At 51.0% G+C, this 18,782-nt stretch overlaps 1 protein-coding gene across 1 annotated transcript in view; it reads left to right on the top strand.

The window, feature by feature from the left end:
* The window catches only part of dlg2 (discs, large homolog 2), a gene marked incomplete at its 3' end in the record, with an annotated part of 47,043 nt that overhangs the window by 6,470 nt on the left and 21,791 nt on the right, over positions 1-18,782 (top strand). The window contains 10 exon segments of the mRNA XM_080508705.1: positions 246-308; positions 9,380-9,541; positions 9,895-9,954; positions 12,389-12,442; positions 13,316-13,366; positions 14,364-14,488; positions 14,746-14,915; positions 15,530-15,684; positions 16,832-16,976; positions 17,333-17,495. Of these exon segments, the coding sequence (XP_080364831.1) occupies positions 246-308; positions 9,380-9,541; positions 9,895-9,954; positions 12,389-12,442; positions 13,316-13,366; positions 14,364-14,488; positions 14,746-14,915; positions 15,530-15,684; positions 16,832-16,976; positions 17,333-17,495 (1,148 nt within the window).

Genomic DNA, 18,782 nt, shown 5'->3' with positions numbered 1-18,782 from the left:
CAGTGTAGATACCTCCAGGTACCAGGGAAAATACCTCTAGGTACCAGTGTAGATACCTCCAGGTACCAGTGAAAATACCTCTAGGTACCAGTGTAGATACCTCCAGGTACCAGGGGAAATACCTCTAAGTACCAGGGAAAATACCTCTAGGTACCAGTGTAGTACCTCCAGGTACTTGCAGTACACACAGGTCCAGGTGTTCTGGGTTGTCCAGAGTTGTTCATGCAGATGTTTGTTGTGTCCAGCAGGGGGAGCCCAGCAGCCCAGAGCCCCGAGAGCCAGCAGGGGGCCGTGCCAAGACCTCCCAGGTGAGCTTTCTCCTCCTCAGACCCTCCTGGGGGGGGCAGACCTCCTCAGACCCTCCTGAAGCTCCTAATGGAGGAGCCGGAGAGGAGGAGCAGGAGGAGGAGCAGGAGGAGGAGCATGAGGAGGTCCTGCCTGTAAGGCAGTAAAGCCTCCTGCAGGATTAGCTTGTTAGCTTGTTAGCGTGTCAGAGAGTCTGAGCGGCTGAAGGAGCTCAGGAGTGTCTCCGCCGTCCGTCCACCAATGAAGGCAGTAATTCAGGTGAAACTCTGCAACTCGTCTCTTCAGCAGGACACGTCCAGCCGGCAGGTAGCAGGACTGAGTGTGGACATTACAACTGTGGACAGAGCTGTCCTCCCTGGAGGCTGTGCTCCCCGGAGGACGGAGCTGTCCTCCCTGGAGGCTGTCCTCCCCGGAGGACGGAGCTGTCCTCCCTGGAGGCTGTCCTCCCCGGAGGACGGATCAAAGTGCAGGTTGTCTTGTTGTGGCTGTCCTCCCTGGAGGACGGAGCTGTGCTCCCTGGTGGCTGTCCTCCCCGGAGGTTGTCCTCCCTGGAGGACAGCTCTGTCTTCCCTGGAGGCTGTCCTCCCCGGAGGACAGATCAAAGTGCAGGTTGTCTCTTTGTGAAGCAGCTTCACTCAAACTAAACTGATAGAAAACTATTTACAGGTCAGAAGTTTGGTTTCAGTGCAACATTAGATAAACTTTATCTTTTCTCACACTTTCACTACGACTTAATAAGTTCATGTCTTCATCTGAATGAGTTCATGTCTTCATCTGAATGAGTTCATGTCTTCATCTGAATGAGCACATTATTGATTATCAGGCTGCTGTGTTTGATTCCCGTCGGCTCTCAGTTCCCCTCCAGAGACAGATAATGAGACGCAGAGGGGGCGGGGCCTGGAGCAGTGCTGCCTTGTGATTGGCTTCCTGGCGTGACTCCGCCTACAGGAGGACTTGTTGAAGAGTTGTAGAGTCGTCAGTAGACGAGTCGTCCAAAAAGATGCTGCTGATGAATTCTACCGTCACGTGTCTATAGAGGCGTTCAGCAGGTGTTTCACTCTGGACCTCACTTTGATGTTTCACCGACCCTGGAAGTCACTTTATGACTCGTCCTTCACTTTCATCTCCTCTTTCTGTTGCTCTGCCAAGCCTGGAGAGAGAGAGGAGGAGAGAGCGAGAAGAGGGGGAGGAGAGAGAGAGAGAGAGAGGAGAGAGAGACAGAGAAAAGAGGGGGAGGAGAGAGAGAGAGAGAGAGAGAGAGAAAAGAGGGGGAGGAGAGAAGAATGATTTTGGATTGTTGGGAGATCAACTGCTCAGCGTGTGTGTGTGTGTGTGTGTGTGTGTGTGTGTGTGTGTGTGTGTGTGTGTGTGTGTGTGTGTGTGTGTGTGTGTGTGTGTGTGTGTGTGTGTGTGTGTGTGTGTGTGTGTGTGTGTGTGTGTGTGTGTGTGTGTGTGTGTGTGTGTGTGTGTGTGCTGCTGCCTCCTCTCTGGCTGCAGCAGTAGTGAGGATGAGGATGAGCTCAGAGCTCCAGCATGGATTGTCTTTGTCTTGTCACCACGAAGGTAAGACTGCAGGTGGAGGCAGACTGCAGGTGGAGGCAGACTGCAGGTGGAGGCAGGCTGTGGCTCCTTGTGTCAGGGTGTTTGCATGTGCATGCGGCTCTGCTGCTGCTCTGCTGCGCTGCTACTCTGCTGCTCTGCTGCTCTGCTACTACTCTGCTGCTACTCTGCTGCTCTGCTGCTCTGCTGCTGCTCTGCTACTCTGCTGCTCTGCTACTCTGCTGCTCTGCTACTACTCTGCTGCTACTCTGCTGCTACTCTGCTGCTCTGCTACTCTGCTGCTACTCTGCTGCTACTCTGCTGCTCTGCTGCTACTCTGCTGCTCTGCTACTACTCTGCTGCTACTCTGCTGCTCTGCTGCTACTCTGCTGCTCTGCTACTACTCTGCTGCTACTCTGCTGCTCTGCTACTACTCTGCTGCTACTCTGCTGCTCTGCTGCTACTCTGCTGCTCTGCTACTACTCTGCTGCTACTCTGCTGCTCTGCTGCTACTCTGCTGCTCTGCTGCTACTCTGCTACTCTGCTGCTCTGCTGGTGGTTCAGTATGGTGGACTGGAGCAGAAAGGGGGCGGAGCTTCCTGGAGGAGCTGCAGAGCTGCAATGTTCCACTGTAGGCAGGGGCACTGGTTGTTAGTGGGGGGGGGGGGGGGGGGGGGGGGGGGGGGGGGCATTAGTGTGAGAAGATTTTACTTCCTGGTTGTTGGTCTGATGCTTCAGGTTGTTTCCTCCTGGTCTGATGGTGACATGAATGTCCTCCTGGTCTGATGGTGACATGAATGTCCTCCTGGTCTGATGGTGACATGAATGTCCTCCTGAAGAGAAACTGCAGGTAAACTGAGTGACGTGGTGAATGCGCCCCCGGTGGTCTGGAGGTAGAGTTGCTTCAGTTTGAGGTCAGTTTCCTCCAGAGTGACTTTCCTCGTTGGACCTGAACTCTGTCAAGAGATCTGAAATCAGATCAAAGGTATTTCCATGTCGAAACGCTGTGTCAGCGATGTTTTTACCCCCGTCTCCACATTCATCACCGGCTTTGTACCAGCAGGTCACTGATGAGTCAGCAGTTTCCCTGTCGCTGGTTTGTAATTACAGACAAAACAGACGTTTATTAAAATAAACTCAAGAAGTGACTTACATTCACTTTACCTTCTAGAACCTACAACTTTTAACCACTAAAGAGACACCAGGAAATGTGTTTATATGTTTATATGTCTACTGTTTGAACCCATTCGCTATATTCATTATATATATTCATTATATATATTCATTATATATATTCATTAAACTGGTTCATCTTGCATTTGTAAGAACCAGAGACTTCACTTGGAGTGAGAAAAAGACTCGTGTGACCTTTACTGCCGTGACCTGGTGACCTTTGTGACACTGCAGCACGAGCCAGTATTCTGCATATTGGATCCTGCATCCTGGATTCTGGATTCTGGATTCTGCATTCTGCATTCTGCATTCTGGATTCTGGATTCTGCATCCTGGATTCTGGATTCTGCATTCTGCATTCTGCATTCTGCATTCTGCATTCTGGATTCTGGATTCTGCATCCTGGATTCTGGATCCTGGATTCTGGATCCTGGATTCTGGATTCTGGATTGAGGATTCTGGATTCTGCATACTGGATTCTGCATCCTGGATTCTGGATTCTGCATACTGGATTCTGCATCCTGGATTCTGGATCCTGGATTCTGGATTGAGGATTCTGGATTCTGGATTCTGCATTCTGGATCCTGGATTCTGGATTCTACATACTGGATTCTGGATTCTGCATTCTGGATTCTGGATTCTGCATTCTGGATTCTACATACTGGATTCTGGATTCTGCATTCTGGATTCTACATACTGGATTCTGGATCCTGGATTCTGGATTCTGGATTGAGGATTCTGCATTCTGGATTCTGCATCCTGGATTCTGGATTCTGGATCCTGGATTCTACATACTGGATTGTGGATTGTGGATTGTGGATTCTGCATTCTGGATTCTGGATTCTGCATTCTGGATTCTACATACTGGATTCTGGATTCTGCATTCTGGATTCTACATTCTGGATTCTGGATTCTGCATTCTGGATCCTGGATTCTGGATTCTGGATTGTGGATTCTGCATTCTGCATTCTGGATTCTGGATTGTAGATTCTGCATCCTGCAGTGAAGCTGCGTGTTTCTGGTTCTGAAGACTAAATACGTGTCGTTGCTCCAGATTGACTTCATGTGGTTTCTGGGACCAGAGACTCTGTAGAGACGAGGTGACGGAGAGGAACCCTTCAGATCCAGACCCTGTAGAGACGAGGTGACGGAGCTGCAGAGCGGAACCCTTCAGATCCAGCGGCTCTGCTGACGCGTCGCTAGTGAGGATTACATAAGACGAGAGCCGAGTCAGTCTGACGTCAGGCTTCTCCTGCTTCCTCTCCTCCACCGTCCCCGAGAGGGTGGAGGAGGGTTCTCCTCCGTCAGGGAGGCCTGGGGGGGCTGGGGGGGGGGGTTGTGTTACGTAATTCTTCTGGTCGAAGGAGGAGGAGGAGGGAAACGGCGAGTTTCTCTGGTGTTGGAAGATCAAGTCTGTTTACTGGTGTGATGGTGTGAGTCACGTTCTTTATAAAACGTTTTTCATCAAATGTTTATAAAATATTGTTTATAAAACGTTCTTTATAAAACGTTATTCATAAAATGTTTATAAAACGTTATTTATAAAACATTCTTTATAAAACGTTCTTTATAAAACGTTCTTTATAAAAGGATTATTTAATAGAACAGTGGATTATTCTACGGACGTTTCCTCGCCTCCGTCAGTCGACGTTCTTTGGTGAACTAACTTCAGTGACTCTTGATGCTAAGCTAGCAAACGTCAGTCTAATGTTTCGCTGGGAAACGACCAGCGCATGATCAAGCTAACGCCAAGAATTGCCATGAATTGTCAAACGTAACGTTGAACAGATGCGTCTAAAGTTACTACAATCTGCTAGCTACCGTCGCTAGCAGCGCTACGCTTTGGTGATGCTAGTGGCTAGATAGCGGTGTTCTGCTAGCTGTAAGCTAGCCTCCGTTACCATTCATGCCAGCATTATTTGCTATTTCTAGCTAACGTTAGCTAAACACAGATGTTTAGCCACTAGCTACTGACAGTAACCAAACACAAACACAGCTAGCTAGCACCACCGCGGTGCGCGGAGCTCAAGCTCACGTTGCACAATTCAAAGTGAATTAATTTATCAAACGTTAGCGACGGTAACGTTACTTCCTTCTGTCCTCCGGCGTCACGAGTCACAACGAGACGCCTCCTCCTCTGAAAACGCTCCACATGGAGGTGGTGCTGCTGTGCTATGCTAGCGCCACTGCTAATAGCCTGCTAATAGCTCTAGCTTGATGCTAATGGCTGTTTAAAGTCGTCACACAGCGTCGATGTGAGGCGGCGGGTCGCTGCTGAGCCTGAGAGCCTCGTCCTCCATCACGCTTTGTTCTGGACACTCAGTGGGCGTGGTCAGTGGGCGTGGCCAGTGGGCGTGGCGACGTTGACATCAGAATTCTAACGTTGTTCTTTAACCTTTAAACAGTTTGATCTGTAAAAAGTCTCAATCCTGGTTTAACATTGACGTCAATTCTTTCCCTTGCAATTCTGCCTTTTACTGCATCATGAGAACACACACACACACACACACACACACACACACACACACACACACACACACACACACACACACACACGCACACACACACACACACGCACACACACACACACCTCTCTGAGGAAGCAGTAAAGTACAACAGTACGGGGCCGGCGATCGATCGAGTTCTTCATTTTTTGACACGTTTGAATATCAGAACACTTTTCATGTTTTTCGTTGAAGAATAAAATATTTTATTTAATAGAAACTATTTCAGAGCCCAGAGACTTCAGGTGCTCAGTTTAGGGTGCAGATAGGAGCTCTGTGTGTGTGTGTGTGTGTGTGTGTGTGTGTGTGTGTGTGTGTGTGTGTGTGTGTGTGTGTGTGTGTGTGTGTGTGTGTGTGTGTGTGTGTGTGTGTGTGTGTGAGTGCTGCAGCTGGTCCAGCACCGGTGCAGAGTGGGAGGGAACCGGTTTGCCGCAGCGACAGGGAAGCAAGTCGTTGCTGTCCCTGAACCACTGACACACACACACACACACACACACACACACACACACACACACACACACACACACACACACACACACACACGTCCATGCAGGAGGAGAATGAAGAAAAAGATGGAGGTAAGAAAAGACTTTCATGTTCACTGTTGAGTATTTCTAAGTGAGAGGCAAAAAGTGTGTGTGTGTGTGTGTGTGTGTGTGTGTGTGTGTGTGTGTGTGTGTGTGTGTGTGTGTGTGTGTGTGTGTGTGTGTGTGTGTGTGTGTGTGTGTGTGTGTGTGTGTGTGTGTGTGTGTGTGTGTGTGTGTGTGTGTGTCCCACGTCTTGTCCGGGACAGAGAAAGTGTGTCTGGATGGTCCTGGACCAGCGTTGCACAACCTGCTGATCAAGACTAAAATGTATTGATCCAATCTGATTGGTGGTTCAGGATTGTGACTGAGTGAAGTCAGGTGACCAGTGAGGTCACGTGACCAGTGAGGTCACGTGACCAGTGACGTCAGGTGACCAGTGAGGTCAGGTGACCTGTGAGGTCAGGTGACTGTGAGGTCAGGTGACCAGTGAGGTCAGGTGACTGTGAGGTCAGGTGACCAGTGAGGTCAGGTGACCAGTGAGGTCAGGTGACTGTGAGGTCAGGTGACCAGTGAGGTCAGGTGACATTCTCCAGGATCCTGAATACTTTGAGTTCTTCTGAAGGAGCCTGAAGTTTTTGAAAGTTTAGAACCTGGAAACCAAAAGATTTAGCTTTTGTGTTTGTAAACATCAGGAAGTAGAACCATGTGGCAGAACGTGTGCTGGCGTGTTGTATATTCACCTGCCTGAAGATTCACACCTGAAGATTCACACCTGAAGATTCACACCTGAAGATTCACACCTGAAGATTCACACCTGAAGACCTGAAGGTCTTGGGGGGGGAGTGAGGGGGGAGAGAGAGGGAGAGAAGGGGGGAGTGGGAGAGGGAGGGGGAGAGAGAGTGAGGGAGAGCTAGAGAGAGAGAGAACAAGAGAGGGAGAGTGAGAGAGAGAAAGAGAACCTTCTCCATCCATTCTCATCATGTCGTCACTGAAGAGAGGGAGAGGGGAGGAGAGAGAGAGAGAGAGAGAGAGAGAGAGAGGAGGGGGGGTCAGTGTGTGCCTGTATGTAGAGAAGCTCTGTAGCTCACTTGCTTTGTCGCTAGATGCTCTATAGTCCCAGGGCTCTGGATCTGGAGTCCCTGGTGGTCTTGGTGACTCTGGATCTGGATCCCCTGGTGGTCTTGGTGGTTCTGGATCTGGAGTCCCTGGTGGTCTTGGTGGTTCTGGATCTGGAGTCCCTGGTGGTCTTGGTGGTTCTGGATCTGGGGGTCTTGCAGGATGTGTCCCATTGTGAAGAGTCCAGACCCCCTGCTGTGCCACTGCAGAGTCGCCTGCTCCAACAACACTCTGTCTCTGGTGTTTGGATGTAAGGTAGGTGGAGGGGGGGGTTCTACTGGTTCGTTGGTAGAACACGACCAGTGGGGGGGGGGGGGGGGGGCTCCGTTAAGGAGGACCAGCCCACCTCAGGCTAGTGACTCCAGCATTACAGTTGATTTCCTGCAGCAGCAGAAGTGAAGTTCAGTGACTGAATGAGGCCGTCGTCCCTCTGAGTCTTCATCCTTCCTTCTCTTCCTCCTCTTCCTCCTCCTCTTCCTCCTCCTCCTCCTCTTCCTCTTCCTCTTCCTCCTCTTCCTCTTCCTCTTCCTCCTCTTCCTCCTCCTCTTCCTCCTTCTCCTCTAGCTGCACATCTGTCACAGGTGTTGGTTTAAGAACAATATGTCTGATTGAGAGGCCGGCGTGACGCTTGGAAACGGAAGGTTGCAGGTTCAATTCTCTGCCTGCCTTCATGGCGAAGTGTCCTTGGGCAAGACCCTGAACCCTGAACTGGTCCTGATGGAGTGACGGAGTGATGGAGTGGCGGAGTGATGGAGTGAGAGTGTGAATGTGATGAGTCATTCACCCTCAGCAGGTTCTACTGGTTTGTTGGTAGAACAAACCAGTAGAACACTACTAGTAGAACACTACCAGTAGAACACTACCAGTAGAACATGACCAGTAAAACAAACCAATAGAACACTACCAGTAGAACACGACCAGTAGAACAAACCAGTAGAACATGAGCAGTAGAACACGACCAATAGAACAGTCAGAGGTTCTCTAGACCTTCCTTCACCTTCAGCCTCTTCAGGAGTTTCGTCAATGAGGGAAGTTGTTTCTTCAGGAAGGTGTTTCCAGGGTCACAGCGCCCCCTGCTGGCAGAGCAGGTTGTTTCTTCAGGAAGATGTTTCCAGGGTCACAGCGCCCCCTGCTGGCAGAGCTTCAGCTCTCTGACCAGAGTCTCTGATGGAGGAATCGTTCCTACGACTCGCTAAGCATCAAAGACGAGGGTCTGTAGAGTGTAGCAGTTTATTGAACCATGAGATCAAAGAGAAGAAAGACGGGAAGACCTCACTCTGGGTCCTCCAGACTTCTCATCACATCCCGACGTCGCTGCTGCAGAAATCTGAAGAACGAGAACTGGAGCAGCAACATTGCTCCCTGACCCAGCAACTGTGTGTGTGTGTGTGCGTGCGCGCGTGCGTGTGTGTGTGTGTGTGTGTGTGTGTGTGTGTGTGTGTGTGTGTGTTCTCATGATGCAGTAAAGGGATTGAGACTTTTTCAGATCAAACTGTTTAAAGTTTAAACGTTAGAATTCTGACTTCAATCTCTGAATACAGAGACGTACGGAGGTATAGAGGTATGGAGGTATAGAGGTATGGCGGTATAGAGGTATGGCGGTATAGAGGTATGGCGGTATGGAGGTACGGTGGTATGGAGGTAAGGAGCATGCTGTCGAGCTCCAGCTTCTGCTTCTGCTGACTTTGTGTTTGTTTGTGGACGGATGAATGTGACTGAGTGAACGTTGTTGAACCAGCCGGTTGGTCACATGACGACCAGAACCAGCCGGTTGGTCACATGACAGATCAGAACCAGCCGGTTGGTCACATGACAGATCAGAACCAGCCGGTTGGTCACATGACCTTCACATCTTCACGTTGGTCATCAGTGACACCAGGTCACAAGGTCAGGAGGTCAGGAGGCACTGCCCCGTCATCTCCCAGCAGGCCTCTGTGCTTCTTCATCATCATCATCATCATCATGTGGATGTCCTCCGTCTACAGACGTCATTGTAGACGACTCATCGACTCGATTGTAGACGTTCCAACAGTTTAATACAACATGAGATTTGATTTAACGAGAAAATCAACCAGTTCATTCTTAATAAACTTTCCCCCGACAGTAAACAGATCAACCTTCAGTGGTCTAGATCAAAGCACTTTCAACTAAATGCTACTTTCACAGTATATATATATACATATATGTTTAAATCCCCCCCACTGTGTGTTGCAGCAGTACCACTACCAAGAAGACGACTCTCCTCTGGACCCGGGTTTCCCTCGTCTCCCTCATGACGTCTGTCCCCCGGAGCTGGTCCACGTGTCGGAGAAGAACCTGTCCGAGATCGAGAATGTCCACGGCTACGTGTCGCACGCCCACATCTCTCCTCTCAAGGTCAGCCGCCGCCCACCCCTCCCCCGACCGCCTCGTCCTCACGTCTTACAGTCTGTCTGCAGTGATGATGATGATGATGATGATGAAGATGATGACGATGATGATGAGAAACATGTTAAACAGTTACAGGTCTCCTGTATATGGTGTGTGTGTGTGTGTGTGTGTGTGTGTGTGTGTGTGTGTGTGTGTGTGTGTGTGTGTGTGTGTGTGTGTGTGTGTGTGTGTGTGTGTGTGTGTGTGTGTGTGTGTGTGTGTGTGTGTTATGGTACAAAGACCCTCCTCCTCCTCCTCCTCCTGCTCCTCCTGCTCCTCCTCTTCTGCAGCTGACCTTGTCTTTCATCTCTTACCTGCAGCCTGCACTGGTTACTCGCTTTGATCTTGCGTACCTGGGTGTGACCACAGCAAGCTACATGGCAAGTTTGATTTCATTTGGTGTTGATTTCCCCTCCTGGACTCTGAACTCATCCCGTCTTCCCCCAGGTGTTCCCCAGATGTTCCCCCAAGTGTTCCCCCAAATTTCCCCCCCCAAATTTTCCCCCAGGTGTCCCAAGGTGTCCCCTAGGTGTTCCCCCAGGTGTTCCCCCAAATTTCCCCCCAGGTGTTCCCCCAGGTGTTCCTGAGGTGTCCCCTAGGTGTTCCCCCAGGTGTCCCCCCAAATATCCCCCCAGGTGTTACCCCAGGTGTTCCCCAGGTGTTCCCCAGCTGTTCCCTCAGCTGTTCCCCCAGGTATTACCCCAGCTGTTCCCCCAGGTATTCCCCCAGGTGCCCCCCAGATGTTCCCCCAGGTGTCCCCCAGGTGCTGCATGGGCGTTGTTTGTGTTGTCCTTGCCGTCGTCCTCGTTGGGACGCTGGCTCCGCCCTAAACTCCCATGTGACCATGTGCCTGTAGTTGGTTTTGTCCTCGTGGTGTTTGTGTCGTCTGGCGTCACGTTCACATGATGATATTGTGTCTTTTAAACTGACTTCTGTATGAAGTATTTGTATTTATCAAGTGCAAGACAGAGACATAAAGTGCAAACAGACAAACTATTTTCTTTGACAGCAGCTTGTGGCCGTACCGAACCGCCACCCCTGCAGCTGGTTGATCCAGCCAGCAGGGGGCGCCTCCTGAGCAGCTGCTGTTACTGCCTGGTCTTTATTCACATTCTACATTGGAGTTGTGGTTGTTTCTATACGACGTCAATATTGAAGTCATTCAAGTAAAAAAACCTCCAGTCTGAAATGATGAATGAAACAATGTCGACTCTTATTCATGTTCAGGGGCTGCAGCCGCTTCTGGCTTCTCCACTCGGTGTTTCTTCACGTCTTGCTTCAGTATCTTTGCTGAGAAGGTTCTAATGTGACTGCTGATCACTTCCAGCACCACATCTGGATCAACCCCCCCCCTCCCCCTACCCCCCGTCTGCCACTGAGACGGGAGGGGGAAGATGCTCCATGAGTGTCCAGCGTTCAGCTCCACCTCCCACTGCAGTGGCTGTCGTCCCGCCTCTTTTCCTGACATGCTCTATTGATCTGCTCTTAATCTTGTTGGGCTTCCTGACAGATCTGCCCCCCCCCCCCCCCCCCAGCCCCCCCAGGCAGTACGATGGATGCCTGATGTGGTTTATAGCCCGGTGGTGTGCAGCACCGCCCCCTGCCTGTGACCCCGGCCACTGCAGCTCTCAGCCTGTCAGATATATTGAGTTTTGTGTCGCTCGTGTTTCCCGTGGCTTTCAGCGCCCCGGAGCAATGACACCCCCCCCCCCCCCACCCCCCACCCCGCCCGGCTCAGCTCCACGACGTCCATACCGGCGTCCACGCAGCACTGCGCTCTACCGCTGCGGCTCTGGAATGAGGTCTGGCGCGTCCCCGGGCTGCAGCATGACTTTCCTGGGGAGGCACCGGTGGGAACGCCTCATGAACAGCTCCCTGCTGGGCTCCTCTCTGCGCGGCGGGAGCGCCCCCGACCTGCTGGCGCCCCCCCACGCCGCCGAGGCCCTGGGAGCCCTGAAGAAGAGGCTGTCCATGGACGTCCTGCGCGGCTGGGCGCCCCACCTGGGCAGCCTCAGCATGGGCCTCAACCTGAGCCTGGGCCCCGTGGCCTGGCCCTCGCTGGTCACCGTGTGCCGCTGGAAGCAGGCGCTGGCCGACAGGATGAAGAAGAGGCGGCGCTCGGAGGACGAGCTGCAGGTCAGAGCGTCGGCACGGGCGGTCCGCCATTGATTTCACTACGACCAGGCGCCACCAGGGGGCGCTGGCGTTCAGTCAGAGGAGGAGGTCGATGGTCTGCTGGAGCAACAGGTTGAAGCTCCGACCGGAGAGGAATGGAGGAACGGTGACCCGAGACGACCTGCTTCACCTATCAGAGGGCCACCGGGGGGCCACCGGGGGGCCACCGGGGCCACCGGGGGGCCACCGGGGGGCCACCGGGGCCACCGGGGGGCCACCGGGGGGGCCACCGGGGTCATCGTCTGCTCACTTCTGCACTGAACAAAAATATAAATGCAGCATTTTGGTTTTTTCATGAGTGAAACTCAAAGATGTAAAACATCTTCTCTGTATGCAAAAGGTCTATTTCTCTCAAACATTGTTTCCCCGGGGTCCCACCAGGAAGTATCCACCGGATAAAAGTAATCTATTACCGCCAGCTCCTCCTGTTGAGCTGGTCCTGCAGTGACGAGCAGAACTGAAGGAGGGAATCTGGGAAACGGAAGTGATCCTGTTTACTGGCTGTGTTTTTCCTGTGACTTGTTTTCTGTGTTTTCCATGTGATTTACTGGGTTTTCTGTATTTTAATCTGTGTTCTCTGTGTTTTAATCTGCATTCTCTGTGTTTTAATCCTCGTTCTCTGTGTTCTCTGTGTTTCAGGCCAGCCCGGCTCCCGTCATCGTCAACACAGACACTCTGGAGTCGCTTCCATATGTGAGTTTATCATTTTATGTACTTTTGAGCCTTTTGTCAGAACGAAGCCTGAAATATCTCCGTGCAGGACGATGTTGTGTTTTCATGCAACGAAACATACAAAGCAAACGAGGCCACTGTTCTCACACGTTGATGCTTTCTGTGAATAAAAGACATAAAAGACTTTGTAAAGACTTTGATCTGCAGTTGCAGTGACGTCCACAAAGGCTGGCAGGAGGGCACAGACACACTGACACCCAGAGAGCACAAAGCAAGTCCCTCACATACTGAAGGCACCGGGTGCAGACAGTCACTCAATCCGGCAGGTGGAACACATCAGGGTGGAACAGCAATCAGACAGAAGGAGGCGGAGCCAAGGAGTCTGAGGGGAGAGAGAGTCGGGCCACGTTTTCCACGTACCAGACTTTTTTTTTTTTTTTTTACAAAGAACTGCTGTGTTTCTCTGCATTTCTTACGTTTCCACGGAAACCAGCTGCGACTCGCCACGAAGCACGAGTCCTGAAAACTCAGAGCAGATTTAGAAAAGCTCTGTTTTCCTTTTTCCAACTGAAGACGGGAGGCGGGGATTTACTGTGACGCAGTGTTTTTTATCCAGGATTGTGAGGAGCTATCAGCGCTTCTCGTCACACTGCCCCCTACAGGCCTGGCTGCTCATGGCAGCTCTGGTCCAGGTGGACATGAGGGACATTTTTTGTTAAACGTAGAGGGGAAATATCGTGGAAACGTGGCTCCAGACTCACACAGAAAACACCAAACAGTCACCTTGATAGCGCCGCCCGGTGGCTGAAGCCAGTACATCTTCAATATGCCTCAATCGTTGCATGTGTGATGACGATCCTCACCTCTCATCTCATCCTCCTATCCTTCTCTCAGGTCAACGGGACGGAAATCGAATGCGAGTTTGAGGAAATCACTCTGGAACGTGTGAGTATAGACTTTATACATAGAACAAAGAACCACCTTTGTTCACAATTATTATCTTTTAATTGTCTGCCGGAGCTCAAACTGGACTGTTTGTCTCGGTCAAACGTTTAAACATTATTTAAACATTTCATCTACTGCTGTTTTAGTGGATCATTAGATTCTCTGTGAAAATATCGTCTCCATGGCGACGACTCTGAGACGGCTGCCGGTTTTATCTGTGATGTCACAAAGCCTTCAAACTCAAAACTAGAACTCATTCATACAAACGTCTGACTCTGTGTCTTTGTGTTCATTGTTGGACACCTGAAATTAGCTCTCATGTCAGAAGTGGTGAAACAGTTCTATTTTTATGGGCCATAGCGCCCCCTGCCTTGTTTCAACATCTGTAACATCTGCTACCAGCAGCACGTTTTACCTTGGGAGACACATACAGCGGGTCGGGACGCACCATGATCTCATGACACCCAGACTCTACACCCAACAGGAAGTGACTGACACCCAGACTCTACACCCAACAGGAAGTGACTGACACCCAGACTCTACACCCAACAGGAAGTGACTGACACCCAGACTCTACACCCAACAAGAAGTGACTGATACCCACCCAACAGGATGTCCGTCATTCAGCTTTAACTTTGAAATCCTGGAGTTGAGCTCCTCCTACAGAGTAAACCCAAGAGAGCTCAGCTTCAGCCTGAACATCCAACAGTCCTTTCTGATGAAAACCGTATCAGAATTAGTCAGAAATCAAAGGGTGTGGCCTAGTGAACGTCTGATGGTTCACCATGGAACAGGAAGTGATGTCACTCTGAAACTTTACATGATGCATCTGATCCATTGAAAGCGTCTCATGTCCTCCTGGTTCCTCTGGTTTTTTTCTCCCGTCAGATAAAACCTGTTTCTTACTGGAAGTCAGACTCTCAGACTCGGGCCACGATATTTTCTGCAGCTCGTGTGTGAGACGGTCTAACGTTATCAACGTGTATCGTGGTTGCAGGGGAACTCGGGTTTGGGGTTTAGCATCGCCGGAGGGACAGACAACCCTCACATTGGAGACGACCCGGGTATCTTCATCACTAAGATCATCCTGGGAGGAGCTGCGTCAGAGGACGGACGTCTCAGGTTGGCCTCGGCTCTCAGTTCCACCACACAGTTCTGATCTTCTGCCAGAGTCTCTCTGGAGATTCACACGAAGCCTTCAGAGGAAACGGAGCTCTGACATACTGGACTTTCCTTGTTCCGGTTCATGTGAGGCCCAATAAGAGAGGAACCTTAACAAAGGTTCCCTCTTCACTTGCCGATGCCCCACATTGAGTTCCCTCTGTTTGGCGCCACGCTGCCCCCCGGTGGTCTGACCCGGTCCTGCTGTTCCTCCGCAGGGTGAACGACTGCATCCTGCGGGTGAACGACACCGACGTGTCCGAAGTGTCGCACAGCAAGGCAGTGGAGGCCCTGAAGGTGGCCGGTTCCATCGTCCGGCTGCACGTCCGGCGCCGCCGGCCCACGCTGGAAACCGTCCTGGAGGTCAAACTCGTCAAGGGACCCAAAGGTGGGTTCTCATCTTCACTTCTCATCCCTTCGTCCAACGGAAGGATCGAGAACTTCACCGATGAACGGAGCGTCGTACCCTCACCTCGTTCAGCGACAGGTTCCACTGGAACGTTTCGTGGTTTTTACTTTGAGATGTTTTGTGATTCTGTTCAAATGTCAAATATCAACAACAGCTTGAGGAGGAAACGTCCAACTGCTTCCTTCAGGGAAGAAAAGTGTTTATGACATTAATGTGCATAGAAAATAAGGATTTCTTCCTGGTGGAGGATTTCAACATTAAACTTTCATAGAATCCTGCATGCAGACGTTGGTTTAGCTTGTAAAATAAAAGAACTTCAGTTCAAATACTTGAATCAAATGTTTTGGAGTTTCTCCAAATGACATCAGAGCATAAAGACGTTAGTGAAGAAAAACAACATAAAAAACGATCTTCACCTCTGATTATTGAGGTTTGAGTTCTGAAGGTCGACTGGATTTAGAAAAGACATGAAGCGTCCTTCAGGAATAAAAGAACCAGTTTAACCAGCGGAAGATTTCTGACCAGTGTAAATATTACCCCCCCCCCCCCACACACACACACACACACACACACACACACACACACACACACACACACACACACACACGCAGGTCTGGGCTTCAGTATCGCAGGAGGAGTGGGGAACCAACACATTCCTTGTGACAACAGCATCTATGTGACGAAGATCATCGATGGAGGAGCAGCTCAGAAGGACGGGAGGCTGCAGGTCGGAGACAGGCTGCTCATGGTGAGACACACACACACACACACACACACACACACACACACACACACACACACACACACACACACACACACACACACACACACTATTTGCTAAAGTGAAAAACAAGCGATACTTTAATGCTCAAATAATATCTAGAGTTCTGTCTTGCCATTGTTTATGTGTTAAATACTTTTGCTGCCGTGTTCCTTGTGTTCCTCGTGTTCCTCGTGTTCCTCATGGTCCTCATGTTCCTCATGTTCCTCGTGTTCCTCATGTTCCTCATGTTCCTCGTGTTCCTCGTGTTCCTCGTGTTCCTCATGTTCCTCAGTGTTCAAATCAATAATATTGTTTACCAGCAGCTGGTGGTCAATTTCTGAGGTGAGGCTCTTCATCGTTCTTCATTTTCAGCCAGTTGACTTCATTGTAATCCAGTACTGTAATCCAGTACTGTAATCCAGTACTGTAATCCAGTACATTTATACTGGAGGAGCGCCCCCTAGTGGTGAGAGTGCTTATTAAGACTTTTAGTAACATCATTGTAAACAAATAGAAGCAGAAACTTCATTCGTCCCTTTTAGAAAATGGATGTTTTAATGAGTTTAGTGAAAATAAATCAGCCTCAGATTTTCTCGTCACGTCGATCAGATTTCAAAGTTCAGGATTCAGACCAGTTGAACCAGAACCTGCAGCTTTTCAGCCGTTTGCTCTGTTAAAGGTGGAAACTAGAGACGCTGAAGCAGTGAGACATGTATTTATAGTTAGATGTTGTTTTTCCAAACCGTCCAAATGGTCCTCCATTGTTCAGACGGTACGATGATGAAGTCCTGAAGCCTGTTGCCTCCAAGCTGCTCCACCCTCCTCCACCTCCTCCACCCTCCTCCACCTTCCTCCACCTTCCTCCACCCTCCTCCACCCTCCTCCATCCTCAACCAGCTTCCCGTCATTAAGCAGCACTTAATTTAATGAGCTTCTCCCGCCGAGGACTCGTCTCCAGACCATCTGTCATCGTCCAGCGTCCTGCAGGGACCAGCAGGGGGCGCCCTACACCTCCAGGCTGAACTGTGTGTGTGTGTGTGTGTGTGTGTGTGTGTGTGTGTGTGTGTGTGTGTGTGTGTGTGTGTGTGTGTGTGTGTGTGTGTGTGTGTGTGTGTGTGTGTGTGTGTGTCAGGTGAACAGCTCCAGCCTGGAGGAAGTGTCTCATGAAGACGCCGTGTCCATTCTGAAGAACACGTCGGACGTGGTGTTCCTGAAGGTGGGGACGCCCTCCAACCTGTACCTGTCCGAGCCCTACGGTCCTCCTGACGTCACGCACTGTAAGTCCAGCGTCTTCTGGTGGACGGGGGTGGATCAGGGAGACGTTGTGGGACATGGTGTTGAGTCCTCAGTCTGAGACGGACCAGAACCTTCAGCTCAACCAGCAGAGACGTCAGGACTACTTTACTTCTACTAGGGACTGTGAGACCAACGTACTTTCTGGTTTGATAACTCAGTGTAGGGTAGTGGACCACCGTCTGACTGTCCAACGTGTCCAACGTGTCCAACGTGTCCAACATGTCCAACGTGTCTCGGTACAGGGTGACTGACGTCCATGCGGACATGTGGTCATGTTAAATGTACCTTACCCTGTGGAGGACAGACACGTGAAGACCGTCTCCTCCTTCCTCTGCAGCTTTCCCTCCTGCCATGGAAAATCACGTCTCCTCCCCCGTCACTGCCGGAACCCTGGAGTACCAGGCCCCGCCCCCCCCCTCCCCCGGGAATTACCCCCCCCTCCCTAAGCACCTGCTGAGGGACGAGGACCTGAACAGGTTGGAGGGTTTTTCCTTCTTACGGTAATAACCTGCTTCATATCCACTACTGTGTGTGTGTGTGTGTGTGTGTGTGTGTGTGTGTGTGTGTGTGTGTGTGTGTGTGTGTGTGTGTGTGTGTGTGTGTGTGTGTGTGTGTGTGTGTGTGTGTGTGTGTGTGTGTGTGTGTGTGTGTGTGTGTGTGTGTGCGTGCGTGTTTCTCACCTTCTAGACAGAATGTTTACTTTCCTCTCTATTTGGTTTCATGAGGTGTTGAAGGGTTAAAGTCTTTCAGGGACGATTCCAATGTTTTCAGGTGGACTGTCTTATGGGGACGCACCTGGACATGAGGACTTACCTGGACGTGAGGACCTACCTGGACATGAGGACTTACCTGGACGTGAGGACTTACCTGGACGTGAGGACTTACCTGGATGTGAGGACTTACCTGGACATGGGGACTTACCTGGATGTGGGGACTTATCTGGACGTGGGGACGTACCTGGACGTGGGGACCTACCTGGACGTGAGGACGTACCTGGACGTGAGGACGTACCTGGACATGAGGACTTACCTGGACGTGGGGACTTATCTGGACGTGGGGACGTACCTGGACATGGGGACCTACCTGGACGTGAGGACGTACCTGGACATGAGGACTTACCTGGACGTGGGGACTTATCTGGACGTGAGGACGTACCTGGACGTGAGGACGTACCTGGACGTGAGGACGTACCTGGACATGAGGACTTACCTGGACGTGGGGACGTATCTGGACATGGGGACTTATCTGGATGTGAGGACTTACCTGGCCGTGAGGACGTACCTGGACGTGAGGACCTACCTGAACGTGGGGACTTACCTGGACATGAGGACTTACCTGGACGAGTGGTTTGTACAGATGTGGGCAGATGTTGCATTGTGACTCTGACCTCGTTGCGAGTGAGAGACATTGTCCCTTCATGGACGAATGACTTCCTGTCAGGTGGTCCTGAGACGATCACATGACCCCCGTCATCAACGACATGTCTGTCCACAGGACAGTCCTCAATCATTAGTCCCCTTGTCTCAGTGAACTACGGTGGCTGACGAGGCCAGACAGGACGGCGCCTCACAGCAGGGGTCCTCCAGGAGGCGGGACTCCAGCCTGCTGATTGGTCCAGAAGAAGTGTGGAGGATTAGTCCTCCGTCCTCTGAGGGGTTAAGAGGTTTACTCTCAGGAGCTCCTCTCAGATTACTGTCCTGCAGACACTGTGTGTGTGCTGCAGACCTGGGGGGTCTGGGGGTCTGGGGGTCTGGGGGTCTGGGGGACCAGGTTTTTGTCGGAGGGTC

Source organism: Blennius ocellaris, assembly GCF_963422515.1.
Source record: "Blennius ocellaris genome assembly, chromosome: 14".
Taxonomy (NCBI): domain Eukaryota; kingdom Metazoa; phylum Chordata; class Actinopteri; order Blenniiformes; family Blenniidae; genus Blennius; species Blennius ocellaris.
Note: the sequence above shows the minus strand (reverse complement) of the source record. Positions and strands in the feature narration are given on the sequence as shown.